A 27,945-nucleotide genomic window follows, 5' to 3' on the forward strand; every position below is an offset into this window, starting at 1 on the left:
TTTGCAATTAGAAATTGTTACGAAAGAGCAATTCCAGCTCAAATCAGGAATTTTTCTGGTACTTTTGTACCCGACCCTCTCCGATTTCAATGAAACTTTGTAGACATGTTATCCTAGGCCTGTATAAGCCATTTTTGTGTATATGGAGCCAATAGTACTCGAAAACAACATTTGAGAAGGGCGTAAGGTATTTAAATATTTTTGTATTTTGTAATTTAAAAATTACTGTATCTCGAAGCCGTTGCGTCGTATCAAAAAGTGGTCAAAGACAAACTTGTAGGAAATTGGACGGGCTTTCTGAAAAATACACTGAAACAAAAATACACGCCACATCTATGAGATTTTTTGATTTTTAAGTCTAAAACTTAAATTTAAAGGTGATGTAACGATTTTTTTTCGTTCAAAATTTTTGAGGGAACAGCCTAAAATGTTACCAAAAGACTGACGAAAAATGCAGGATGGTATGTCTCTCCTAAAAAAATACAAAAATCATTTACTAAAACAGTTTTTTTGAAAAGTGGTCTAAACGTCAAAATTTTTAAAAACCGGTAGTGGCAATCGATTCTCCAGACAATTTTACATAAAAGTCTCCATATTGACCATTGTCCTATGTCCAATCCTTGGGAAGATACATCGGTTTTAAAAATAAAAATGTTGAAAAAATGTGTTTTTTTGGTGGTTTTTGGCAATTTCTATATGACAGACTTGGTTTTTCAGTCTCGTAAGTATTTTTACCGGAAAGCTCGTCCAATTTCCCATAAGTTTGCCTTTGACAGCATTTCAATTGGATGTAAGGGCTTACAGATATAAGCTGCTAATAACTGAAAATTGAATATTTTTTTCAGTGTGGTAGAAACCAGGATAGTAAATTTGCTTACGTAAATATAAAAACGAGTCAAATCAAAAAGCTGTCAAAGGCAAACTTATGGGAAATTGGACGAGCTTTCCGGTAAAAATATTTACGAGACTGAAAAACCAAGTCTGTCATATAGAAATTGCCAAAAACCACCAAAAAACACATTTTTTCAACATTTTTATTTTTAAAACCGCTGTATCTTCCCAAGGATTGGACATAGGACAATGGTCAATATGGAGTTTATATGTAAAATTGTCTGGAGAATCGATTGCCACTACCGGTTTTTAAAAATTTTGACGTTTAGACCACTTTTCAAAAAAACTGTTTTAGTAAATGATTTTTGTATTTTTTTAGGAGAGACATACCATCCTGCATTTTTCGTCAGTCTTTTGGTAACATTTTAGGCTATTCCCTCAAAAATTTTGAACGAAAAAAAATCGTGACATCACCTTTAAATTTAAGTTTTAGACTTAAAAATCAAAAAATCTCATAGATGTGGCGTGTTTTTTTGTTTCAGTGTATTTTTTTCAGAAAGCCCGTCCAATTTCCTACAAGTTTGTCTTTGACCACTTTTTGATACGACGCAACGGCTTCGAGTTACAGTAATTTTTAAATTACAAAATACAAAAATATTTAAATACCTTACGCCCTTCTCAAATGTTGTTTTCGAGTACTATTGGCTCCATATACACAAAAATGGCTTATACAGGCCTAGGATAACATGTCTACAAAGTTTCATTGAAATCGGAGAGGGTCGGGTACAAAAGTACCAGAAAAATTCCTGATTTGAGCTGGAATTGCTCGAAAGAAAAACAACCCTCGAATGAAATATTTTTGATAACCCTGCAATTTTCCTTTTTTTACTTTTGATTGGACTGGAAAAAAAATCCTTCAATTTTCCTTTTTTGACTTTTTATTGGACTGCTGGTTGTTGAGACACAGTCTCTTGAAGTATATTTTGTAACATTCTCCAGAATGTCAACTGTATCAGTGGTTGCTTAGTGAAACAATGATCATGGTGTAACAATGGTTTACTATGATTTATGCTAAATACCACATCTCTTCCTTGTTTCAAATTAATTTGAAATAATTTACATACCTCCTTGGACATTTTTTTTTCGATCCTCTTTAACATATCATTCATAATCAGTTAAACAACATTGTCTCAAAGTTACCAATTTCGTTGCTTGAGTAAACATTTTTAATATATTTTTTTCTATGCTTGATTCCGTTTCTTTCTTCTTTCCTTCTAAAATAAATAATATTTTGGAATAACTTTGTTTTACTATAAAATGCTGAACACAATAAGGAACCAAAATTAGAATGTTTTATCGATCAATTCAATCTTACTGCCTTTTTACATAAACACCATGTCTTCCAACACCACCAAATGTTTCAGGTAAAATTTCTTTTGAAGATTTTGTAAAACACTGCAAATTTTCACTATTTTCCAAGAAATTTTCTGTATCCCATCCTCGTCGCCAATGTAACATTCTCCAGAATGTCAACTGTATCAGTGGTTGCTTAGTGAAACAATGATCATGGTGTAACAATGGTTTACTATGATTTATGCTAAATACCACATATTTTTGTGAAAAATGAGATTTCTCAGTGTCATCTAATTAGTTCTCTTTTCACCTCGCGATATCTCAAATTTATATTATATTTTTAAATCAAGACTAACATTTCAAAAGGGCGTAATATTAAGTGTTTGTGTTTCTCTATTGTTTTCTTTCTCTTCTTATTTCAAAAGCACAACACCGAAGGTAAATTATTATTAATTTCATTTTCTGTTTTTTTTTATTTATTAGAATTATAAATATTTGCTTTATACAAATATCATTTCTTTGATCTCTCATTTAATTTTAATCTGTATTATCATTATTCATCTCGCCGTAATTAATCATATATTAAATATATTTAAACATATACAAATCATAGATTTCTGCTCACTTTGTCGAATGCTCCATTGAGTTTGAATTTTCTGCTTCTTTTTTCATCTTTATAACCATCCTGTGTGCCTCATCGAAAAAAAAGACGCTAAAAAATGCATACAAATCGACATTTTTTGTAATGACGCTTGTTTAAATTAACGCAATGACCAGAAGATGAACCTAAAACTTCTTTTTTTGTATTAATTAAAAAACGTATTGTTGTGTTTATCCGCTCAAGAAAAAGTTACTCTACACTTCGCCTACCATATTGTGTTTCTTTTTCGTTTTTTTTTTTGCTATAATGACTATGGTATTTAATCTGTTTTTCCTTTTTTCTTTTGAGATTGTTTTATATCTTTATAATATATATTTTCTTCTAATTCAGTTCTAATGCAAAATGATATCGTTCGGATGAAGGGGGTGCGGGGACTAAATAACATTCAATAAATATTAATAACGCATCGCCACGGATGAAATACAAGCGCTCTCTCAATGAAATCGTAACCTCAGGATGAGAGGCGTGGATGTGTCCAAACTTAGTTTCGAGTCTTTTTGATTCATGTGACCAATAAAGTCTCACCAGTATAAAAGTTTTCTCCTCTTTTCTTTGCTGATGAACACAATAAAACTATGAAATAAAATTATTAGCAGCTTAAAATGAAATCAGGTTTACACAGGACAGATTTTTGTTTCGTACAATGGTTTTTTTTTTCATCTTTTGTAATGTACACATAAGTTTATTTTCGTAGCAAGTTTACCTCTTTTCTTAAAGTGTCTCTCTCGTATTGAATTATGTTCACACAATGTATTTGTATTTTTTACGCAGTTATGTATTTTTTTTTCTTTATGTAAATGTTTTTATTCGTCTTTAATAACTTGTAAGACTTCCTGTTACGCTAAAACATAGATTTTTTTGTTGTCTGTGTAGAATATATATATATTTTCATTTGATCTACGTTTCTTGGATTTCTTTATGTTCATCATGATTTTTTTGTGACGGTCACCGCTGAGCCCTTTGCGACTTCCGCACGTTTTTTTTTCTTTGTTCGAGATGGTATGCCCCTATGAACATAAACAAACCAGGAACGCCAAAGATGTGTGTGTGTGTGTGACAATGATAAAGATAACGGTTTAACGGTTACTTATTTCTCTGTTGATTTTTGTTTTACGAATGTGAGACTACTTCACTGTCCGCGTTTCCTCCACCAACGAGACGGTTCTTCACCTGCGCGTGAGGGCAGTATGGTATGAGTGTGGAACCGCCGACCAGCGGGCGCATCCATATGGCACAAGGTTGGCCGGTTCGGCACCGAATATGCCACGGCCTAAAAGGGTTTAAATTTTGGAAAGATCGTTCGAAAGAATCCTCAGGATGCACGCGGTAGTCCGGCGGTTCCGGCGATTAGAAAGAGAACGCCAAACCATCAACTGCCGACAGCAGCCGGAACCATCTCAGCTGGAGCGGGACTTTCATCCGGGAGTGGAAGCAGGAGAGTGAAGCCATGTGTTTAATGTGATTTTATGATTTTCTATGCACTAGTACATCTTAAAGTAGGTTTCGTCACCTCAACCTGCTCAGTTTTATATAGTTTTCTTTATGTTATATCCATGATTGTGTATCTGAATACATAACTATGGCTTATATATATCTCTAATATATACTTTCTTCACCCACTTTTTTTTCTCTTCGTTAGTAATAATGCAATCGATAAAACGAAAAATAGTAAAAAACTAGCGAATATTTTCAACAAACAAACTTTCAAATATGAAACTAATGCATATCTTTCAACTGCGCGCTCGAAACGACACAAAACAGTCATATATATTTTCTCATAGTTGAACGATTGATTCTACACGCTCGCTTTCTTTCTTTCGCTTTTGTTCTGCGCGCGCCACACCCCACAGATTGCAAAATAAAAGATCTGAGTTTCAAAAATCTCCAACAACGTGGTTTTGCTTACGTGCTAGTAATTTCTTTCATACGCCGATTAATGAATATTCTCTCTTCCCCGTCCATCTTTAATGTTTATTTTTGAACTAAAGCAATAATACCTCGGAACACAGGAAAAACAAGACTTCCCATAATAGCATCCATAATTTGTGTGAGTGTGTCTATTTTCGCGAGCACTGTTCAACCATAAATTTTATGGTTTTCTTTGACTTTTTAGTTGTTGTTGCTGCTGCTGCCGTTAGCGTAACCCTTCAATTTCACTTCGACAGATTGTGTGTTATGAAATTGTGTGTGTGTTGTGTTGCTCGGCTGCTAACGTTTCCTCTTCCGTTCGTTCCGTTATTGTTATCCGATTGTTGCCGCGCGTGTGTGGCTGCCACCAGCACACCATTCCACCTTTAACAACTTTTTGTTATTTCCGCTAAAGTCTTGTTCGACTTGTTTAAGTTTTCTTTTTGGTTTCAGCTAGATTTAGACATCAACGAATGTGTTTACTCTGATTTACTGGTTCATTTCATCTACGCGTAGCGATATTTTTGTGTGTTTGTGTATTTTCCTTTATTTGTTTGTTTTACTTATTGTTTAGTTGTAGCACAACTGAATTTGGTTTTTCCCACTTTTTTTTTCTTTATTATTTTTTCAACGTTAAACATCATTTTCGTTTCTTTCCGCTCTTTATCACTTTGGTAGGTTTTGTTGTGTTACAGTTGGATTTGTCTTCATCTTTTGTTTGTTGTTGTTGCTGTTTCCGTTTCCTCTCTTTCGCTTTTCCGTATGGTGCACGTCTGTGTAAGCTGCATTATGTTTCCGTTTTTTTTTCAGTACCTCGTGTTACTAGTTGCTATTCAGAAGGGACTTGGAGAGCTGCTCAATAGCTATCTAAAACAAGATGAAACATATTTTAGTTAAATTCAAGATTTTTGAAGGATTGTACCAATTACCAGTCGAGCCGATTAATACTTGTTAGGTTGATGATCTTGATCGGATGTCAAATTTGTGGTTTGTGTTTCCCACCGCAAAGCCTGTTGGGAAAAATGCAACGATTAATTCAAACTCGTATCTCAAGACCCCTTCAACTTACCGACACGAGACCCCGATCCAGTGGCAGGCGCGAAGTGGTGGATAGCACCAGAGACATGGCACCAGTAGAGACAGCAAAGCCAAACCGATCCAACTGTGGAAGCGAAAATAAGTTTAAATTCTGAACATTATGCGGCGAAAAGCATGCCACGAACCGTTTCGTGCAGCCGGACTCGGCCGTGCAGGAGCAGGGATGGGACGCGGTGTCGCCCTCCGAGTCCTTCATGCAGTGGTACAGCATGCAGCGCGCGCACAGCATCCCGGACACGTTCTCGATGGCCGTCTTGAAGCAGTCGGGCGCGTAATCACACGAACCCTTGTGGTTCCACTCGTCATTGTAGAACTCCTGACAGTATCTGGATGGGTGGGGAGAGCAGTGGGATCAGGTTATTGTTTTACATTCATACATTTTAGATGGTTCAAAGCACTAAAACTTCTCAACGTGATGCACAAGCTCAATTCAATTCAATTTACCGAAACACATGTACGGTAAACTTGACGGAGTAGGTCTGGCCAATTTAAAATGTTGAGAGCTTTATTCGGTTTATGTAAAGTTATGCATTGTATTTGTTTTTTGAACTATTTCCTTGAAATTTCGTCTGTAATTATTATTCAACTAGTAACTAATCAACTAATATTGAAATTTACATTATTTTTTTTTTGGGATTTCCAGTATTTTTTTTTGCACCAGTTTTTTGTCTCTCCTATCTTATGCACAAAATATCGAGTATAAAAGTTCAAGGGAGCGTTCTTTTAACACGTAACGCAAAAAAATGGATTTTTGGACCCCCTCCCCCTTGTAAAAAAAAATTCCACAAAAATTTCAAACATTTTGTATGGAGCGTAACAAGGCCTTCCAACCAACATAAATCTCTGGTTAGTTTGCAATACATCGTAACAGCCATCGCGACCTCAAACACTAATTTGGTTTTTTCTCTGAAACAAATCATATTTTCGAAAACAATTCAAAGCATTCTTTAACTTGATAATGCGTAAATTGATCAAAAAGCTGCTTTGTTTACAAATGGCGCTTATGACCTTTTGAAAAATAATCTAAGTTAACCCTCTACTGCCCAAATTTTTTTTTCGAAAATTTTTATTTTTCCCTTGTTTAGGAGGTCATTTTGAGCAACTTTTGTTCTATGAAAAACTTTACTTCTCTTGTTTTGTGTTTTTCTTGTTGTATTTTTAGTATTTTAATTTGCATTTATCTTGTTTAATTTATGTTTGTTTTTAATGGGAGTGGTTATGCTCAGTGAAAACACGTCTTCGTGGGGAAAAGGTTTAATTGCTAATGAACATAAAAACTGATTAGTGGTCGCAGATTGCTTCGATCTTCAGTACTCCTCCTCAAACAGCGATCACTTAAATCTAAGACAGCATGATGTAGATCAACCTCCTGTTTCTTCAACGGCTCGACCAATCCATCAGCTATCTGCAACTTAGCCTTGATGTAGATCACATCGACATCGACACATTCCAACGTGCCCCTCATAAAACGAGGTTGGATGTCGATACACGCCAGGGCTACCGCAGCCAAGGACAGGGCCATAGACTCCGCCTTGCAGGTTGGTCATCTCCCAGGTCCTGTGAGCGTTGTACTCCTCCTGCATGGCACGTCTCCAGCCGTTGGAGATGTCCTGAGTCAGTGCGGCCTTGTGCACGTTCGGGTCGTCGTGCGTCGGGTACTGGAAACTACCATCCACCGGTCTTCGACTCGACGACGTCACACGCAGAACAACTGGAGTGGACGGTCCGTCCGACTTCTGGCCTCCTGAAACACGTGGGGAACGCTGACCACTGCACATGTTAGCGAATTCATTGTACTTGCCTGAAGATACGCGCTCCCTACCGCTGCGCAACCACGCCGGTGACACGGGTGGGTTAAAGGGGTTCGCGGCGGGAGCGCAGGAAGTGTCACGGAGTCTTCAGCATCCTCGTTCGAACTTACAACGGATACCTCGTCGACCTCCTTCGTTCCATCTTCATAGTCCAACTCCACGACTGTACATGGTGACCCGTTACGCGCTCTTCTGCGCCTCCGTTGTCTGCTGCGACACGTGAGCACCCTGAGCTTTTCCTGCTCCAGCTTGAACAGCCCATCCGACCGACTTCCGGTCGCGACACAAACGCCTTCCTCGTCTAGCACCTCGCAACCGTTGCGTCGGAAAACTACAGTGTATCCTTTATCGACGATCTTACTCACGGACAGTAGGTTGGCTGCCAGTCCTGGTATCAGCTGCACATCGGTAACGTTGATTTCTTCTCCAAAGGTCGTGTTGATCACAGCAGTGCCCTTCGCGAAGACCTGCATTCCTTCCTTGTTGGCAGCGACCATCTTACCGTTTGTCCGCTGAACGTCGTGCAGCAACGATTTCGTTCTGGTCAAATGATGACTGGCTCCGGAATCGAAGAACCAATCTTCAGGTTTGCTCTCGTTCCCCGTCGTCAGCACAGCACCGAAGGCACGTCCCGGCTTGCTTCTCTCCTTATCCGGTGACATCGTAGACGACGTTTTCTCGGGGCAGTTCCGCGCGATGTGTCCATACTTCTGGCAAGCGTGACACTTCGGACCCTTTGCCCGGTTTCCATGGTGATCTTGTTTGTTACCTGGCCTACTGATCGCAAATGCTGGGTCGCTGGAGTTTTCCGCTGGCTCGTGTTCCTCCTGGAGCAACTTGGTCTTGATCAAATCACCCGTAATTTCCTCTCCGGAGTTTTGCAGAGCCATCACCATCGGTTTGTAGGACTCAGGCAGGCCTGCTAGCAACAGCATTCCGAGCCACTCCTCGCCGATCGGGAAACCAACACCAGCCAGTTGATTTGCGGTAGCAACCATCCTCGTCACGTACGCTTCCATGGATACGGAGTTGGCTAGGTTCGTGGTCATCAGCTTGTGGAGTAAGCCCCAGCGCCGCATCAATCCGCGGTCCTCGTAGGTCTTCTCCAGCTTGTCCCACGCTTCCTTGGCCGTTTTTGTCCCCTGCACATGTACGTAGATCGAAGGGTCGAGGCCAGAAATGATCCTGCCTCGAGCTTTCCGGTTCTTTGCCGCATCAACAGCTTCGTACGAACCGTCGGCCTTCTTGTTCGGCTCCACGGCAACCCACAGCTCCTCCGCCTCCAGATAGGACTGCATTCCAAACTTCCAGGTGCACCAATTCTCCCGGCCAATCAGCCTCTCGGCCACCGAGCATGGTCCTGTAGCTTGCGCCATCTTGACGGTACGGAACTTCAGGAAACTGCTTGCAGAACTTCTTCAATTTCCGCTTCCAGAAACTTCTAAACTTTTCTTCCCACTTCTGGGCCCATAACCTAATGGGAGTGGTTATGCTCAGTGAAAACACGTCTTCGTGGGGAAAAGGTTTAATTGCTAATGAACATAAAAACTGATTAGTGGTCGCAGATTGCTTCGATCTTCAGTAGTTTTTGGTAGTATTTGGCCTATTCTATTTGCATTTTTCCTATCTAATTTTTTCATGTTTTTACAGACATACTTTTTCAAATTTTTGCTTGTTTTTTTACAATTCCTGCCATAGAATGGCAACATTATCATTTAAATTGTTAAAAAGTGCTTAGAGGCATAGTCTGCGACACTAAAAAAATTATTGCATACTTCTTTTTACTTAAAATATAGGAAACAAGCCTTAGTCAATCAGTTAGCGTATGAACCTTCCTTGGGCTTATACGAACCCAATGCAACAAAAAGCACCTCGATCCGACGTTCCGTATTGAACTGATTCGCGTTCGAACAAACCGTCGAATTTTTATATATAAAGAATGTTAAAAAAACACAGCCAAAGTTGACCCAAAAAAATATTTTTTTTTTAAACATTGGCAAACTCACATAAAACAAGTAAAGTTTTCATCCCGAAAATTTCATAAAATTTTAAGAGTTCTTTTCTCCAACGCTTTCTAAAGATCAAAAATTGGTTGAAAAATGGAATTTTTGCGATTTTTTAAATCAGGGTTGGGTTGTAGAGGGAAAGCACTTTTTTTTTAAGCTCAACCTGGACATTTGAATTGATCAATCTTTTTTTATGGCCGATGCACCCTTTGTTAATTTTTTAAGATCCAAAATGTAAAAAGTAACAGTAGACTATTTGGTTGCCGTTCTTCGCTATCTCAATATTTCTACATACCGATGCCTCTGTGCTCTCTTGTTCTTAGCTTGCTGGTTTTCCTATCTAGTTAGCATAAGAGAGCACAGAGGCATCGGTACGTCGATAATGGATGGAAAGTAACTCAAAAAAAATTCCAGAGCGTACCCTCGAAACATTCTTTGAATATGAAATTTCACACAAATTTCATCAAAGCTAAAAAATATTTTTGTATTTGTTCATTTAAATTGTTGCATTCACTCACCCCTCCAACATTTTGTTTTGTTTTTGTTTTTTGACGTTTGTCTGCTTTTTAACTGGGCTACAATCTAGTTAAAAAGCAGCCCAGTTAAAAAACAGTTACCGAACAAGTACTGTAGTAACAATCGAGTCTTCATTTTGCATTGTTTTGTGAAGCCTATCTACAATCACTTAACTTAGATTATGTCTCGGGTTTGTTTTCAAAAGGTCCTAAGCGCAGTTTCTCGATCAATTTACGCATTATCAAGTTCAAAAATGCTTTTAATTGTTTGTCTACATGTCCTTTACAGCAGCCATTCTCAACCTTCTTCTAGGCTGGTACCCCCTACCGTGTAAATCAAGTAGGCTCGGTACCCCCGTTGAGAATCGCTGTTTACAGGAAAAACTAAGACAATATGATTTGTTTCAGAGAAATAAAATCAAATTAGTGTCTGAGGTCGCTATGGCTATTACGACATATTGCAAACTAACCAGAGATTTATGTTGGTTGGAATTGTAAATTTGCTTAGGAAAAGTACGTAACCTACTGTAGTAGTTATCTACAATCATCTTTAAACAAACTTGCTGGGCTGTTATACTTTGTAGAAAATCAGATCCCTTTTGAATTGGAATTCCTCCGCTACGTTCAATTTTCTAAGCTAAGGGATTGTAGATAGGCCATCATTATCCTCTTTCTCGATTTTAATCAATAGTCCCTTTTGCTATAAAATCTTCCAAATAAAATCCCATAAGTCGCTATTGAAAATTATAAAGTTTTGTTAAGTACATCAAAAGTTATAGGGTGGCTTTTGTCAGAAAACTCATCATTTTATACATTTCTAGAAAGGACCTTTCCAACGAGTCCAAAAGATTAAAGATCTGGCAACCCTATCAAAAGGAATGTACAATGAAGTTAATTTGTTAAACATGTTAAGGGGAAATCATGCTATCTGGACTGAATGTATCCACTATATGATTGTGAGAAAGGCACCAACCACCTAAAAAAGGGTTAAGTACCGTTTTTTTTATTACATTTTATTGTATCATCCCCATTGCACAAGGATGACCCATCCTGAACAAGGATGAGACATGACATCATCAACATCATATCCAATTAACCAAAATGTCTAACTAAAATTCGTCCCACTCAGGTGTAGCAAATCCACGTCATGTCACAGAACTCACCTGCAGCGCAACCGTGTCTTTATGAGCGTCGCGTCCTTCATCGCCGGCGCGTCGAGCGCGTTCCGCTTCTTCAGGCTGGACGTCGAGTCCCGCCGGCCGGGATGGTGGATGATCGATGTCACGGGTTCGTCGACGACCGGATAGTTGTACTCGTGCACCTTCAAGTTATAAAAGTTATACTTCAACTTGATGTCGCACGGCTGCTTGGAGGTTTTTTTTTTTTTTGATTTTTGAGATTTTTTGGTCGATCGTGGTCGGGGTTTTTGTGTTGGCATGCAAATGGGGAAGATAAGAGAGAGAACGGCACATCAAAACAGAGGAACTTTCTCCCGGTGGTGATGGTACTCACATCAGTTATCTGAACGTACGAGTAGTTGTCACCAGGTACTATTGGAGTGACATTAATTTTATCATCACCAGGCTTCAGCAGAGGTGACGGTTTTTCGCCCGATATGTATGTAATACTGGATTGCTGCTGCTGTGATTGTTTATCGACGCTTTCTACAGTAAAAAGAGAGCGAATTAATACAACTTAGGTACAAGATATCATAGTTTGAGGTCAACTTACGATGACTTCCGCTGCCCTCAGAATTTGATCGCGACTCAGAAGGTTCCACCGGTAGATCCAATGTCTGTACGAAAAAAAAAGTGCAAGCAAAAGCAGATTTAGTTTGAGCGATCCGTTCGGGACCGTTGCTGGTCAGCGTTTGTCGTCCAACGGTGACCGTTACTCACCATGAACACGTCGTCCTCGCCAACTTTATCCACATCGTTGTATTTGTTGTGCGTCGTGTAATCATCCATGCCTAAGTATTGTTTTTCGCGAGCGGAGGTTGAAAGAAAGTTAGAAATGCATAGCGTTAATAGGATTTACATTCTCCGATAGCCGTCGCAGAACCATCGAGTTTAAAAGACGATATTGGAACGGAACGAAACGAAAGAAAAAAGAAACACAAACGTAAAGCGTCACACACGACAAAGGATACGACAGACACACACACAAACTCACACACTCGAGCAATATGATGAGAGAACACGCGAAACCAGCCCGCCCCCAGGTGAATTTCATTCATTGACTTGGCCCAAGGCTCAGCACGCATTATGTCACCGCCCTGCACGCGACTGGACTTTGTCAGTTACGACGGCGTGGTGTCTACCGGGTATTGTGAAAGTGGGCTCAGCCAACGTTGCCTCACACATGCGGAACCGGAATATGGTCCCGGTTGTACCATGAGTGGGGGGTTGTCCATCAACCAAACAACATTAAATGTCAAATTTCAATGCTACGTCCTCTATGGACATCTCTTCTAGCAGCTATTACGTGAACAGGTCAGAGTAGCATAAGGACTTTGTATGGTACATGTGGACCATGGTCTAGCCGGTGCCCACTTAACGCTATTAGAAGAACACCAAACGAGCGGCACCGGCTCTAGCGCGCGCGGCAGTATGCTGTAACCACTCACGTCATCCGTGTCACAGCTTAATTTTGATGGCATTTGGTGAAATTAGAACTTTGAACGCGAACCAATCGGTGGAATTAGTTAGTCTTCCAGTTCGTGGGGTAGAAATTCGTTACGTATATGGAAATACGACAGCTTTACCAAAATTTACAGTAACTTCAATCTACGGTGGTGCATTCGATGGAAAATATATCCTAGGTAAAATATACACGGAAAGAAGATCCATCACGAATACGAGTTCACTAAATCTATCGAAAAACTCGCTATTTTGTAAGACTGGAGAAAAATTTCCAGGAATCGGTAATTTTTTTAGCTGGTTTTGATGCCGGTCAAATTTCGCTGTTCCGATTAAGGTTTTTGCTGATTTGGTAAAAATCTCTATTTTTGCTCATGTTGTAAGGTAAACAATGTGAATAAACAGCACTCTACTGCACTGTAAATTGTGCTTTACTACAAAAAAATTGCCTCGCAGCAGCATTTTTTCTCAAAAACATGAAACATGTTGAGTTTAATCAATAACTGCTGAGACAACTGTCATTCCTGCAGTCGTCAATTCCAGAAGGATTTCTGTTGAAGTAACAGAAAATTCCACTAAAACATCGAACAAAATCGCTAAATTTTCTGTTGCCAAAAGTATTGAACAGCAGTGAACTTAGTTGTTGTTTTTTTTAATCTGGTTTTAGCAAAAAAATCCCAAATATCAGCAAAGTCAAACCAGGAAAATCTCTTTGCTGATTTTGCGGAAAGGGAATCTTTCCGTTTAATGCTCAAAACAATAAAAGTTTCTACTTCACTTGCGACCAGCGATGGAAGAATCTTCATCAAAAGAAAATCTTTTGACACTCATCAAGAGACAAAATTGGAAGAGAACTTGGCTCTCCTCTCTCGCGCACGAAAAATCGGTTAAAGGAAACTGATAAAATGATTTTTAGCTCAAATCCCGAACAGCAGCATAATTGGCTGCAATACGAGCTGCAGGGTGACCACTCAAATCCCATTTTCAAATTCCCGACTTTTTCCCGACTTTTTTCCAGACTTTTCCAGAATGCTCAAATAATACGCATTTCTTATCTAAAGAATCTAAAGAAGAATGATTTCAAACAAAAACTTTCTATAAGAAAAGTCAATATAAACCACCGAAAAAAAAATTCTCAATGAATTTAAATCAAATATAGGCCTTTTTTATAAATACAGAAATTAAACAACAAATAAAAAAAACTTCAAAAATTTAATTTCATTAATATGATTCAGAGTAGAAACACAAACAATTAGCCTTTGAAAAAATAATCGAAAGTTCAACAATACTTATAACTTCCATGTTATTTTTTAAATTGGCAAACGTATAGTTTTTGATACTTAGTTTCAACTGGAAATGACAAAAAGTTAAAGATAACTGAACTTAAAATGTCGATCCTTTTTTTTTAAACTTCATCATCATTTTAAATCAAAGAATGATTAAAACATAATTGCTGTTATTATAATGAAAGGATTTAGAAAAATGTCAAGGAATTCATAAAAAAATGTTTTTGTCAAGTTTCCTTTTTAATTTTGTAATTTTTGATATTGAATTTTCTAATCAATGTTAATTTACCTAGTGGTCAGTATTAAACCATTTGTTTTTTCAATGAAAATTCAGTTTGATATGATTGTATGTTTTCCCACTTATTTTAAGCAAAATCTTTGATGAGACTATTTTTTAAACAATTTTGCAATAACTCAAAATTTCTTGGATTATTTTTTTTACAATTTCAATATTTTCTTTATGTTTTAAAAACGTAATTTTTTTACAGTTTTGGATTTTATTCGATAATTAAATTTTCCGAAAACTGAAAATCAAGGTTTATCTATGGTAGGTAATTTACCCATACTCACAAAAAAAAAAGTTCAAGGGCAACATTTGGAAAAAAACATATCTTAAATTACTTAATGAATTTAGTCAAACAATTAATAATATTTACAACAACAAAAACCATTGGCACATTCAAGTTAGAATCTGTTTTCAAATATTCAATTATGTGACAAAATGAAATAGGCTTTATTTTTATATTAGTTTTTCATTAACTTTACCTATTGTTTAATGAACAAAAATCAATAGCGATCATTTGATTCATAAAAAATATTATGAAAATCTGTGTCAAAGACCCCAATATTCATTAAGATTTTGAATGTCTTAAACAGCTTTTACATACCCAAATATATTGAAATAGTGAAAAGAACCTTAAATTTAAAGAGAGTTACTAAAGCAGAAATAAGTGACTTTAATTTTAAAATTGTACAAAATAAATATTACAAAATTATTCAAAAGTTAAAAAATAATTTTCAAACAAGTATGCTCAGAATTCCCGACTTTTCCCGACTTTTTGACAAAAAATCACAAATTCCCGACTTTTTCCCGATTTTTTGCGGATTTTGGCGAATTCCCGACTTTTTCCCGACATTCCCGATTTCCCGACTTGAGTGGCCACCCTGGAGCTGTACCACGCACTTTTAAATAAAATTTAACCCGAAGATTTAGTTTTTAGAACACAATTTTTTTCTTATTCATTGCAACATCAGAGGCATAAAAGCCTTATTCTTATGATAAGTTTGATTTGCAAAATTAAGAAGTACTGAATACTTTCTTAAGCGTCATTTTACCTATAGAGGAGAAAATCGTGACATCAGAAATGAACTCAAATCACTCAAAGTTCATTTTGTTAGTGACTTTAACACTTTGGCCTAGTTTGACAGCTACCTCGTTCCCAGGTTTTCTGTGGGAGAGAAAAGGAGGCGAATACTTTATGAAAATCATACCTGTCAAAATTCCTAGCCTCAAAATTTTTTCGCGAGTTGCTTTTCTCCTCTATTTCCCTTAGATTTCCCTTATTTTCTCAGGGTTCCAATCGAACTGTCAAATCGGGGTTCCAATCGAGCAACAAGACCATGGAAAAACAAGGTCGGAATGAATTTAAAATAATTTTGCCCTAAAAACGAGATTTATAACAGTCACAAACATTGTAAAACTGTTGTTTATGATAATCTAGTGGTTTTTGTTATGTTAGTGCTTGTTCGGTACAAGAAGAAAAAAAAAGAAAAAAAAAATCCACAGGATTTTCAACCTTAAATTTGAATGACTTTGGGTGTTTGAAATTTCTCCCAGAACATTTCATTTCCCTGTATAGGTCCCTAATTTCCCTAACAATTTGCAAACTTGAACAATTGTGAACGTGTCCCTTACACCAACCAAGTAACCACATCCAACAAAACAATTACAAAATATAAAAAATTAAGCAAAACGTTTAGACATGTTCAATCAAAATCATCGATTACAATGCAAAACTTACCATGACATTCCCAAGTTGATTTTTATTTCATTATTGTTTTATTTGCACACAATTGAAACAATTTCGAACAATTGTTGCATTTGATCAACATGGGGATTTTTGATAAATTCGATCAGGCAATCAGAAGCGATGTTCAAATAAAAGAGAAAAAGAAAAGAACACAAACAGTAGCTAATCGCATATCTAGCAGATGAAAGGTTCATTTTTTTTGTTTGTTGCTATTCTGAGAAGCATACTCATCATAGGGCAAGTAAGTAATTATTTATTCATGGTTTTTAAAAGACTAGTTAAAAAGGGGTTTGCCAGGGTCCAACAAAGCGTCCGTTACTCACCATCAATGAGGTCATCGTAGGCACGGATGATTCCCTTGTCGAAAGCTCTCGCATCGGCCGCAGTCTGGAAGGTGAGCCCATTCCGCTGCTTGCCGGCACGCCAGTGATGAAACGTGGGCATGACTTTGAAGTACTGCAGATCTCGATTGATAACACAACTTAGGATAACCTGGAAGGCGGGAAAGCCGATTGTTAGTTAACATACTTCAAATGCATTCCACGCCGTCGTCTTACCGTTTGGTCAGAAATTCTTTGTCCGTAGATGATGTATTCGTGACCGCCACCGGTGGCCGGTGGCAGCCGGACGCGTTTGCGTATGGAGACGTTCGCGAGTCCACCGCCTTGCAGTGGTAACCAACCTTCGGTACTTTCATCTCTGGCCATTACTTGTGCACGAACTCTAACTAAATAATCACTGCAAGAAAGAATATGGAGTGGGGTTAAAAACAATAGTTTTAGACATTTAAACTTGGTATTGGCTGAGCTCGTTTGGAAAATCATGAAATTCACACTTGCAGCACCGTATCGATCCTTGTGTGCTCTCATGTTGATGAGATTTTGATAATAAATGGTAATATTGATTTGTGTAGCGAATTGTGGCGCTATAACCACGGCATAACCAGGGCATTTGTCGAAATACAATGTCCCATCCCCGAGGGTCCCGGAGCACCAAAACTTCTTAGCATGGTGGCTTCCAACGATTTATTGCTTAAACAAACAGGAACGTGAGCGGAGGATCCCCACGTTTTTTCCTCCCCTGTAGATCCAGAAATGTATTGTTGTCTGAACATTCGTGTTCAAACTCAACCCAGTTCAACGAATTATCTTTGCAGTTAACTTTACGCAGTTGGCCTGGTCGCTTTAACGTTTGTGATGTTTCAATGCAATTTATTGCATTGAGGCACTGCAATTGTTAATAATGACAAGAGGATGCTAGGCGTTAATCAACCTACGGAATTTTCCAGGATGCCCTCGAAAGACTGGCTGCGATAGGGTTAGATTAGATTAAATAAGATAAATGGTAACATTGATACGCAAAGATCTATAAAATAATCTCCAATGTGGTAGAATCAAAATCGTGTTGTATATTTCTAGCAGCTTTAACTTTCTTGGTAATTCGCTACATTACACCAGCCAAGGGCCAGATATCCCTATGATTTGTTTCAAGAGGTTCCATACATGTAAAAAAAAATCAAAATTGCATTTTACAGAAAATTTATAAAAATCATTAAAATATGATTTCCAATCACTCAAAGCAGTGTCAAGATATCGTGGCACCCGTTTTTTGAAACCGCTAACTTTCAATAGCCATATCTCAGCAATGATACAATCAAATTCATTTTGTTAATAGTTGTTGTCAATAGTAGTTGCTAAATATTTGCAACGGCCTCAAAAAAGGTTAGAGTTTACTGCTACAAAGGAGAACGAATTGAGCAAGGTTGGGATTGTTACTAAAGATCCAAAATAAACTAACCAAAGTTACATTATTTTTTTTGCCAAATTTTACACCAATTGGGTCAGCTCAAGAAGGTATTAGACTATGACAAATAAACAAACAAACTCGCCCTTTATCGTGTTTGACAGTTTGTCAAACTCGCGAACAAAGCAAAATGTATGCAGGTTGACGTTTCTCGAAACAAATGCAGGCAAACTGTCAAAATGTGAGTTTGTGTCTCCTAGTCGAATACCTCCTTTAGTGATGAGATATGTAGCTTGATTTTTGAAACTGTTTTTGACTAAATATCATCTGATTTGAGCATGAAGCAGTCAAATAGCATCATTCAAATGCATGAAATCATATTTTAATAAAATACTGAAGGATGGTCTCGGTACAGCTTTTGAAAAGGGTAAAAAATGTCGATATCGATGTATCCAATCTAAAAAAATGCAAATTTGTCCAACCCTTATAAGACTATGTGTTATTCAATTCAATTGGTGTTTATTAGAATTTAACAGTTCTGCTCCAGGATGTTACATTTGCAATTCAGAGATTTGGAGAACCTTTCAACTGAGATCAATTCATAAGCCTTTACAGGGAGGGTACATGTTTCTAAGTTTAGATGTTGCTAGTTGCGTGCTCTTTTAGGGAAAATAAATTTTGAGAAAAAACCCTAGATCTATGTTTGGCTTAAGACTAATATCACAGTTATTGACGGGACTATGTGTTATGATTTTGTTAAAAGAGGGTTTAATGGAGTTTTTGAAAAAAAGCATTTTTTATATTTTTATATTTCTTTACAATTTTTTTTCTGCCGCTTTTTAAATATAAAGTTTTGTTCTGACATTGGTAGAATTCGAGAACGAGACATTTTTTTTTTTAATCGATTTGATTACAAAAAGTAATGCAATTCCAAGAAAAGTAAAACAAAATCTGTTGATAAAAGCACAATTAATTTAGCTAAAATGTCTATGTCCGACCGCAATGCTTTTTTGACTGTTTGGTGTGTATCAAATGAGGATGTTTGATTCGATCGAAATGCTAATTTGATTTGCACGACAATTCAAGATTACATCAATAGCTAGAAAAGCTATGTTTGTTTCCAAATAGTTTTTTTTAACACTAAACATATTCATCAAACGATTAATTACTAACAAACGCTGGCGTAGTAAATTATGAATCGTACGAGATTCAGAATTGTCTTATATGCTACTGATAAACTATATTAATGTTGAATTAATAAAACATTTTTAAATAACAATTTCCATCAATGATCAATGGAATTGAGAATGATTAAGTTCCGAAGCATAATTAAGATGTCCAATCAAATAAATCAGAATCTCTTCCAATCCAAACCAACCAACCATCCTCATTCAGTGGGAATATTTTGCAAACGTGAGTTATTGACAGTGAGTAGAGTGAGCTCACCCAAAAAAAAGTAAGTGGCCAAAATATGAGAGAACGCAAACATCAGAGAGCGAGAGCCCAACAATATGAACGAGAGTGAGAGAGCGAGAGCGCCTGCTGCTACTGCGTTGTCCGACAAGTGCTGCGTGTCTTCTCTCCGCTGTGCGCTTTGCTCCTCACTGCTTTCATTCATAAAATTTTGCAGATCATTAATATTTTTAGTATGGCCTTGCTCCATGGCCAGCAGCAGCCGCCCCGACGCGAATGACGGACATTTCCACCCCGGGGGAAAGGGGGGAGGGCACGAGGCGGTGCGCGCTGTACGACCCGACCGGATGTTCCGGGTTCGCGGGCGAAATGATCATTTGAAGGAATTTTTGGTTTCTGCTTTTTGGGGGCAGATTATGTTGCTTTGGTGGAAAAATGGTAATGTTCTTCTCTCAGGACACACTCGTGTCCTTTTGCTCTCTCTCTCTCTCTCCGAGAGGGGCATGCGACATCCTTTTTCCACCTTCCAAATGTTCCCTGCGTTACTTGAGAGCTCGGGAATCGACGATCTCTGAGCTCGTCACGAGTGTATGGAAAAGTTCATAGCATTTCGCAAACGATCAAAATATCGAATTTAAAAATAAAACCATGTTTACAGCGCTACTTGAGTTATAGAACCATTAAGGAAGGCAGAGAAGCAACACAAAAAAAAACTTCCCAAGGAGAAGAAAGAATTAAATAGCACTCACACACATTGGAGCGCGTCGTCGTGTGCGAGCGGGAGCGAGCAAGAGCACCATAAAAAGTAGGCACTATAGACAGAAGCTCTAATTTTCTCAATGAAATCCCATAGTTCTTATTTTTTCATTCATAAAAAACTCAGATGTCACCACTTACTTAGGGCATCTCCACCGCAGAGATCTAATTGCGTGGCAAACCTATCGGTTGGATCCCCAGTTTTAGCTTTGCTCCGTACCTAATGCACGTTTCCGCACCGCTGGGAGCTAATTTGGCTACTGAATCAATCCCACCGCGGGGATCTAATTTATTAATTTTCAAATTCTGGCCATTTTGTTGATCACATTCAATGAAACTATATTCTAGCATGATAGAACATGCTTCTAATTGCATTATATGTCCAATTTGATTGCGTATATCAATAAAATATCATTTTCAAAATTTTAAAAGAGTTCATCCGATTTGCTACCGACATTTTTGCACCCCAACTTTCGCACCGCGGGTAGCAAAGCTAAAGCTAAATTAGCATTCGAGTTCATTCAGCGAAGAAAAAGTTCATCGGGGATCCGTCGAGTAGCCAAGATAGGTGCTCGAGAAGTCCCCGAGCTGCGGGTGGCAATTTTTTTCAGCAGTTTTTTGAATTATTTGTATTTCTTTTGGTTGTTGTTTTTGTCTTCAAAAATGGCATAGTTGCAAAAAGGCGCATTTAAACAAGAAAATCCAAAAGAAATAAAATTTAAGTTTCAGTAAATAAATGAAGATGCATTTAATTTGAGTATCAAATTTGACTGAATATTAAAGAAATCAGGAGTTTGGTTCAAAACGATTTAAATTTATATTAAAAAAAATTGTGGGTAAAAATATTTCTTTGTATTATTTTTTAATGAAAACTATTGAACTACCTACATTTAATATAAGTTAACATTTTTAAATTATGTTTTAAAATTTAAATAAATACCAAGCGAAACTATGTAAAATTGTAAACAAAGAGAAAACTAGTATCTTGCTAACGTCAAAGGAGGAGTAAGAAAAAAATCCAAATACCTACTTTTTTCTTATTTTATTTTTTCATTTCATTTAAAAATATTTTGAATAGTTGTACATACCATAAAACTGGATGACATTGATAGCCGGGGTGACTATGATAGGCTTATGATTTTATTGTAAAATTAAAATACGAATTATATACAAACGGAATGGTTTGAAACCATGTTGACCTTGGTAGATAGGTGTTGAAAGTACCTTATGAAGCAGTTTTCTACAAATTTGGAAAAAAATAAAAGTTATAACTATAGTAAACTATAATTAGATAAATAGCTGTATTTTATTACTTTGAAAATGTCATGTTTTTCTCAATGAAAATGAGTTTGAATTGGAAAAAAGACTGCATTATTAGATTTTTTGAACAATTTTACTCTTCAAATAGTTAAAATTGTTATTGAAATAGAATTCAAAAATATCTTCAAATTTATTAGAATTTTCAGTAGCACAAGTTTTATAGTAAACAAGCCTTACCCGAAAAACTTCGTCTTTTCCTTTTTTCGTTTGTTGACGTTTTTAGCTTTTTCCTTATTCAGCCTCCTGTGATCAAAATTAGATTTTACGCAGCTTTTCCCATACAATCTGGAGATTTTCCGGAATCGACTCCAGAGTGGCCAAAGTTGTCACTTTTTGGCGTAAGAACCTTCCTTGGACTTTTACCAACCCAACGCAACAAAAAGCACCTCGATACGACGCTCCGTATTGAACTGATTCGCGTTCGAACAAAACCTTCGAAATTTTTTATATATCCAGAGTTTTTTTTGAAAAGGTCCTATAAACTATTGTCTTTCATATGTTTATAGGACCTAATCAAAAAAAAGTCGAGATATATACAGCAATTCCCCACGAAAACAGCATGGAAAAAAACAAAAGTGCTCGAATCGGGCTTAAAATTTTTCTGGGGGTTCCCTGGCCGAAATAATTAGACCCGTATTTTTTTGTTTGGCCATTAGGGTGACCTACGCCGTCTTAGGGTGGTCTGAAAAAAGGCCATTTTCGTCGATTTTCGCAAAAACCACTTTTTTCAAAAAAATATAACTCCTCGCCATTTCAACCGATTTCAATTGTCTTATACGCAAATGAAAGGTGATAAGTTGGCCTATCAAAGAAAAATAATAAAAAGTTTCAAAAATCTAGCCTAACATATGAAAAGGTCGGATGAAACTTTAAAATGCCGTTTTAACGGTGTCTGGACCAAAGAGGCCATGTCTGGAAATATTTTTATCGGATTCCCCGGACATTTTTACATAACATACTAAAAAATGGGAGGAGTTCATTAACAGGATTCTGAGATATGATTTTTTGAGTTGCGTCTTTCAATTACGAAAATTTTGGTACCCAGACATGTATAGGTCATCGCTGAAATTTTTAAGTTATCGCAGTTTTAGTGGAAAAAGTTGATTTTTTGCCGATTTTGTCATTTTCGTGTTTTTGCGCGCGGCGCGTCGAAAAACACGGATTTTATTTTGAAAAATCATATCTCAGAATCCTGTTAATGAACTCCTCCCATTTTTTAGTATGTTATGTAAAAATGTCCGGGGAATCCGATAAAAATATTTCCAGACATGGGCTCTTTGGTCCAGACACCGTTAAAACGGCATTTTAAAGTTTCATTCGACCTTTTCATATGTTAGGCTAGATTTTTGAAACTTTTTATTATTTTTCTATGATAGGCCAACTTATCACCTTTCATTTGCGTATAAGACAATTGAAATCGGTTGAAATGGCGAGGAGTTATGATTTTTTGAAAAAAGTGGTTTTTGCGAAAATCGACGAAAATGACCATTTTTCAGACCACCCTAAGACGGCGTAGGTCACCCTAATGGCCAAACAAAAAAATACGGGTCTAATTATTTCGGCCAGGGAACCCCCAGAAAAATTTTAAGCCCGATCCGAGCACTTTTGTTTTTTTCCATGCTGTTTTCGTGGGGAATTGCTGTATAGAAGATTTGTATTTTTATTTATTCTTCTCTATATTACGAATTTTTCAGATTAGACATTCGAAGTAACCGTACAAAAAGAGAATTTGACGTAAACACACCCCGGTTTTTAAAATAACAATTTATCAAAACGCTCTATAAAATTATTTTTTTGTGAAATCTTCCATGGACATACCAATTTTTTAAAACTTGTTTAGGAATTTTGTTACGAGAGGGATGGGGTTCAAAAATCATTTTTTGCGTTACGTAGTAAAAGATTTTTGAAAATGTGTGATTGTTAAATGACTGGTGAATATCTAAAAAATAAAATGCAAAGCAATCCACTTTAACGACTCCCGGGTCTTTTGTGGTGGTCTCTGTTGCAAGTTTCTGCTCATTTCTAGGCGTTTAAAGGTTACTTCCCCATCCAAAAGAAGGCGTGATCAGGCAAATCTTGTCTCGAAAAATGCCACCGGTTCCGTCTGGGATTGAACCCAGGCCATACTGGGGTGAGAGGCTTCCACGCTAACCACTGCGCCACCGGACCCGGCCCGGTGAATATCTAGAGTTTTTTTATTAGGTCCTATAAACATATGAAAGACAATAGTTTATTGGTCCTTTTCAAAAAAAAACTCTGGATATGTTCAATACAATCCAAAAAATTAGGATCAGCTGCTCGTAATTTCAAGTTTGTTTTTTTACTGTTGTTTTTATGTAAAAAAATGTTATGTGTAAAAATAATTTTAATTATTCATGAACAAATCAAATCTTATCTTATCATTATTAGTCCTTTCTGATTTACTTTTCAATATCTTGCTTTGAAATTTGAGTGATTGTTTGACTTGACTGTAAAAAAAAAACAATATTTCATAAATAGTGTTTGGATATTTTTTTATTTGAATATTTTTTTTTTTTTTTTTCATAGCTTATTTTTATTAGGTCCTTTTAGGTGCTGTGACCAGGTTAGGACCGAGGATCAAAAGGTAAAAAATAATAAAAGAAAAATAAAAAAAAACTGTAACTGATTCAGATGATCATTTTTTCGTGCCATGTGTCAGCAAGTGTGCGATCACGTCGATCTGTTCCTCGGGTGTCTTGCACTGCCTCAAGCGAACTCTGTACTCTCGGTAAATGGACCACAGCTCCGACTCGCTGTACAGCTTCGGTTCGCCTTGATCCTCCTTCGGGGTTGCACCGGCGCCGGCGCCAGTATTATCTGGACTTCTTCCTGCGGGACGAGGATGCTTTTCTTCCGTCCCAACGGACGGCACCGCTCCAGGTAGCGGAGGAAAATCCGCCGCGGTGAACGCGGCTCCTGCCGGAGTCTGCTTGTCCTTCTTCCATGCTGGCGGCTTCGGCGTGGACGCCTGCTGCCTCGACTGGATGAACTGCGCACGTTTGGGACAGCTGCGGTCCAGACCCTCGTGGGATCCAGAGCAGTTGACACACTTCTTGGCTTCCGTTTCTTCTGCTTTGCACTTTTCCGTGCTGTGGGCTCCCCACAGCTGCTGCACCTGGGCTTGAGATGGCAGTTACTGGTTCCGTGACCGAACTGCAAGCAGTTCTTGCACTGGGTCACGTGCGGTTCTTTGTTCCGGTAGGCCACCCACCGGACGACGACTGGTCCCACTTTCTTTACCTTGCTACTCAACTCCTTCAAACTGGTGTGCCCCTTGGGGAAGAGCACGATGAAAGGCGTCTCTTCGATGGCGGGAAGCTGCTGCTTCCGCCTGATGGCGTGTACTGCCAAGACATCCAGCTGATGTTCCGTCTTGAGCAGCTCCTTGACGTAATCCGGTTCCGCGTTCGGGAGACCTCGCATTACTACCCGGTGCGGTCTCGCACTGCGCTTTCCGTGCGTGTAGAACTGCACCTTGTTCTTCTTCAGGTGGGCTTGCACCGTGTCGAAGTCGTCGCTCGAGAAGCACGTAATTTTGGTGCCGTACCGCGTCAGTTTGTGTTCCGGCTGGACATCACATGTCGACATCACCTTCGCAAGGCGGGCGAAACTCGTTTCTTTCACCACCAGCGGCGGCTGCTTCTTCTCCCCGGCCGAATTGCCGGATGCTGGTACCACAGGGGTGGTTTTTTCTGCTGCTGGATTCGCATTGTTATTGTTGTTGCTCTTCTCCGCTAGCGGGCTGAACTTGTTGTTGCTGAGCAGTTTCTCCACTTCCTGGCCATCGCCGACGTTGGTCTCCTCGTTAGCCTTCCTGCGCCGAACCTTGATTACGGGACGAAATTCGCCCCCGTCCTCTCCTCCTCCTTCGGAGACTTCCACCTCCATGCCCGTCGCCGCCTGCGTTTTGGGTTGGAACCCGTCCGGTTTCTCCCACACACTTTTCTTCATGGCCGCGTTCCAGTAGAACGGCCTTCCATCCTCGGTTCTATGCTCCGTCCACTCACTCTCCGCCGTCGCGGCCGCCGCCATGGCCGTCGGCGAAAGTTAAAAAAAAAACACCGTCAAAAACGCGCTCAAAGGACACACGTCTGCTCTGGGCAAGCTGTCAAACTGGTATGCGTTATTTGAATATTCTCATGCAACATTTTTAATCTCGGGAAAATACTATTTATTTCACTTTGACTCTGATAGTTGGAACTGTTTTGCAAATTCAGAGATAACAGGTAACCTTCTAATAAAACTCAAACGATAAAACAATAGCAGACCGCAAAGGGAGATAAACATTGTTGTTGGTTTAGTTGACCCAAACGCACTTAAATGAAGAATGTGCGGTTTGGCTTTGGCAATAGTTTATCAAAATTCAGTTATTTCAGAAAAAATGCAACGTTTTAGCTCTGTGTGCTGTATTGGATCCCATTTTTAATTATAATTTAAGCAAAACATTGTCATTGGGTAAATTTGGATTTGCAAACACACAGTCGATCCTGCTCACGTCCGCGAAGGTTTAAATTTAGAATGAGTAGGATAGCTTGCTTGTTTTCAAATCCACATTGGTTCATTCAAAATGTTTTGCTTGAATTTTGCTTTTTACGTAATACAAAAGACCTTTTCAAATGTCCGGCAGAAGATCGACAATGCAACAAATTCTCGCATACTTTTTATATACATACATAGGAAACCCATTGGGCATTGGTTGTTTTGAAAAAGTTATCTAGAATTAATCAAACACTGCCCCAACGCGACATAAACACACTAACCAACACCCCTGATTGCCAAGTCATTTTTCATGCGTAAACATGCAGCTCAGGAGGGAAAACATCTCAAACTCAAAGAATTGAAATCGAAAAATCAAGCATCTCCCCTAATGTAAACATTTACTGACGTTTACAAACTCACATTGACCCAATAACATTGTTTTGCTTGAAAAAACCATCCGTCAGATGATTTGCTCCCGTTGGATACCGGGGCAAACCTGAGTTTTGTTTAGATTCGGATGAACACGAATGAACTCGATGCTCAATTAGCTCTCGCACAAGTACCGCGGTGGGCTTGACGCGGGTGCCAAATTAGCTTTGCAACGCAATTAGGTCCCTGCGGTGGAGATGCCCTTATAGGTTGAACACTGTGAGAGCTCACACTCGCTTGCTCACTGGGGTGAACAGATGATGTAGAGAAGGTGAAAATATATATGAACATTGCTATACAGATTCCATTCATTAATCTGGATTTTTTAGCAATAATTTGCAAATGTTGTATAATGGGACATGGAAGTTGTTTTTACTAGAATTTGGTGTAACTTTTTGGGGGTTTCGACATTTCCTCATGGTTTTTCAGGTATTCCTCGAAGAATTCAACATTTGATTAATCGCAGGATAGTACCAAATAACAAGCTGATTCGGGAGCTATTCCAAATCGTTGTTCTGTCAAAGCTGTTGAGAGCTTCCAAATATACACAGCACAGCACACACTTCTTCCAAAACGATTCAGAGCTCATCAAAATAGGCAAACTCTGTGAGAGATGAGCGAGAGCACTTTGGCGAGTGAGCAACAAAAAAAAACTCGGTTCGATTTTCCCTAGGACCACATCCCGAGTCCGAGAGCAATCCGTGGGGCTACGATGATCAAACTAACTTTTCGGAGGAGCCTTCGCTCGATCCACTGGCTCGCCTACTGGATCCACCATCGATGCCATCCAGCTTAGCCACTTTTCACCAGCCGTCAGCCCTAGGGCCACTGCTGGACGCGCTTGCAACACTCTTGACTTGACAATTTTCACTTTTCCTCGCAAACCTCGCAAAGGCACACAATTGATTTACTTCCACTTTTTATTTTATATTTTTTTTCCTTTCATCTCACTGTTCACCCTCACACACAGCAAGCGATGATGCCTTCTACACTCGTTGCTCCCTTTGGTGTTGCTCACTGCTGGCTCTTTTTCTCTCGCTCTTTCTTCGTTTCACTTCCTCCAGTTCGAACCAACGAACACACACACCCATCCGTACGCACGCACACAGCTTATGGAATCCCACAAGGAGAATCCGAAAGAAGGGAAAAAAATTCCTCGCGATTTTTTCCAAACGAGCGTCCAGCTTTCCAGGGGCTCCTCCAACGCGACACCTACTCTTCATATGCCTCGGTCATGATTTGATATCTCAAATATACTAATATTCGGCGGCAGCAACACTGTTTTCACCATTTTTGTATCTGTACATGGGCCAAAACGAAAATTTTCGTGTGAGAGACGATTAGTGGTAAGGTTTTTTCCTTCTCTTCTGGCTGCTGACTGCTTTTGCTGCTGCTGCTACTAAAACCTGAACCTGTGCTAGCAGCTTACTGCTGCTACTGGCTTCGATTGCTCTCCCATGCTCTCGCGAGTTCTCTCTGTTGGTACCCCCTTCATTCATCTCACGCGCTGGCCACACAGGACCGTATAGACATGGGGGCGCTCTCCCGAGCGCGTTGGTGGTGGCGCTCTCAAACTTGAGCTCGCGTGCTCGGACTTCTGTCAGTTTGCGCACTGGCGTTTCAATGGTTGTCAGTTGACTGAATGG

General features: G+C 38.6%; 1 protein-coding gene across 6 annotated transcripts; it reads right to left on the reverse strand.

Moving 5' to 3' along the window:
* Positions 1-2,847: 2,847 nt before the first annotated feature.
* Positions 2,848-27,736, reverse strand: LOC6038555 (sprouty-related, EVH1 domain-containing protein 2). 6 transcript variants are annotated; one of them, XM_038253660.1, is made up of 11 exons: positions 27,516-27,736; positions 16,696-16,876; positions 16,462-16,630; positions 12,082-12,152; positions 11,915-11,978; positions 11,696-11,847; positions 11,347-11,504; positions 5,977-6,177; positions 5,823-5,915; positions 5,683-5,763; positions 2,848-5,620 (listed from the first exon to the last, which is right to left on the reverse strand). In XM_038253660.1, the coding sequence occupies exons 1-10, from the start codon at positions 27,533-27,535 to the stop codon at positions 5,730-5,732; spliced, it is 1,143 nt and encodes a 380-aa protein (XP_038109588.1). In that variant the 5' UTR covers positions 27,536-27,736; the 3' UTR covers positions 2,848-5,620; positions 5,683-5,729. The 6 variants fall into 6 exon arrangements, with proteins under 6 accessions (XP_038109588.1, XP_038109592.1, XP_038109587.1 ...); XM_038253664.1 differs by having other exon boundaries at positions 12,082-12,104; positions 27,516-27,735; XM_038253659.1 differs by having other exon boundaries at positions 2,848-5,616; positions 11,347-11,546; positions 27,516-27,735.
* Between the last annotated feature and the right edge of the window lie 209 nt (positions 27,737-27,945).

The sequence above is a fragment of the Culex quinquefasciatus genome, chromosome 2 (assembly GCF_015732765.1).
Source record: "Culex quinquefasciatus strain JHB chromosome 2, VPISU_Cqui_1.0_pri_paternal, whole genome shotgun sequence".
Classification (NCBI taxonomy): Eukaryota; Metazoa; Arthropoda; class Insecta; order Diptera; family Culicidae; genus Culex; species Culex quinquefasciatus.

Excerpts from the sequence above, each read along its gene's own strand:
- LOC6038555 (XM_038253659.1), bottom strand. The coding sequence starts at position 27,535 with ATGACCGAGGCATATGAAGA. Across the intron at positions 6,178-11,346 it reads AAGACACGGTTGCGCTGCAG|ATACTGTCAGGAGTTCTACA; the intron begins GTGAGTTCTGTG and ends CCACCCATCCAG. Across the intron at positions 5,916-5,976 it reads GAGTCCGGCTGCACGAAACG|TTGGATCGGTTTGGCTTTGC; the intron begins GTTCGTGGCATG and ends TCGCTTCCACAG.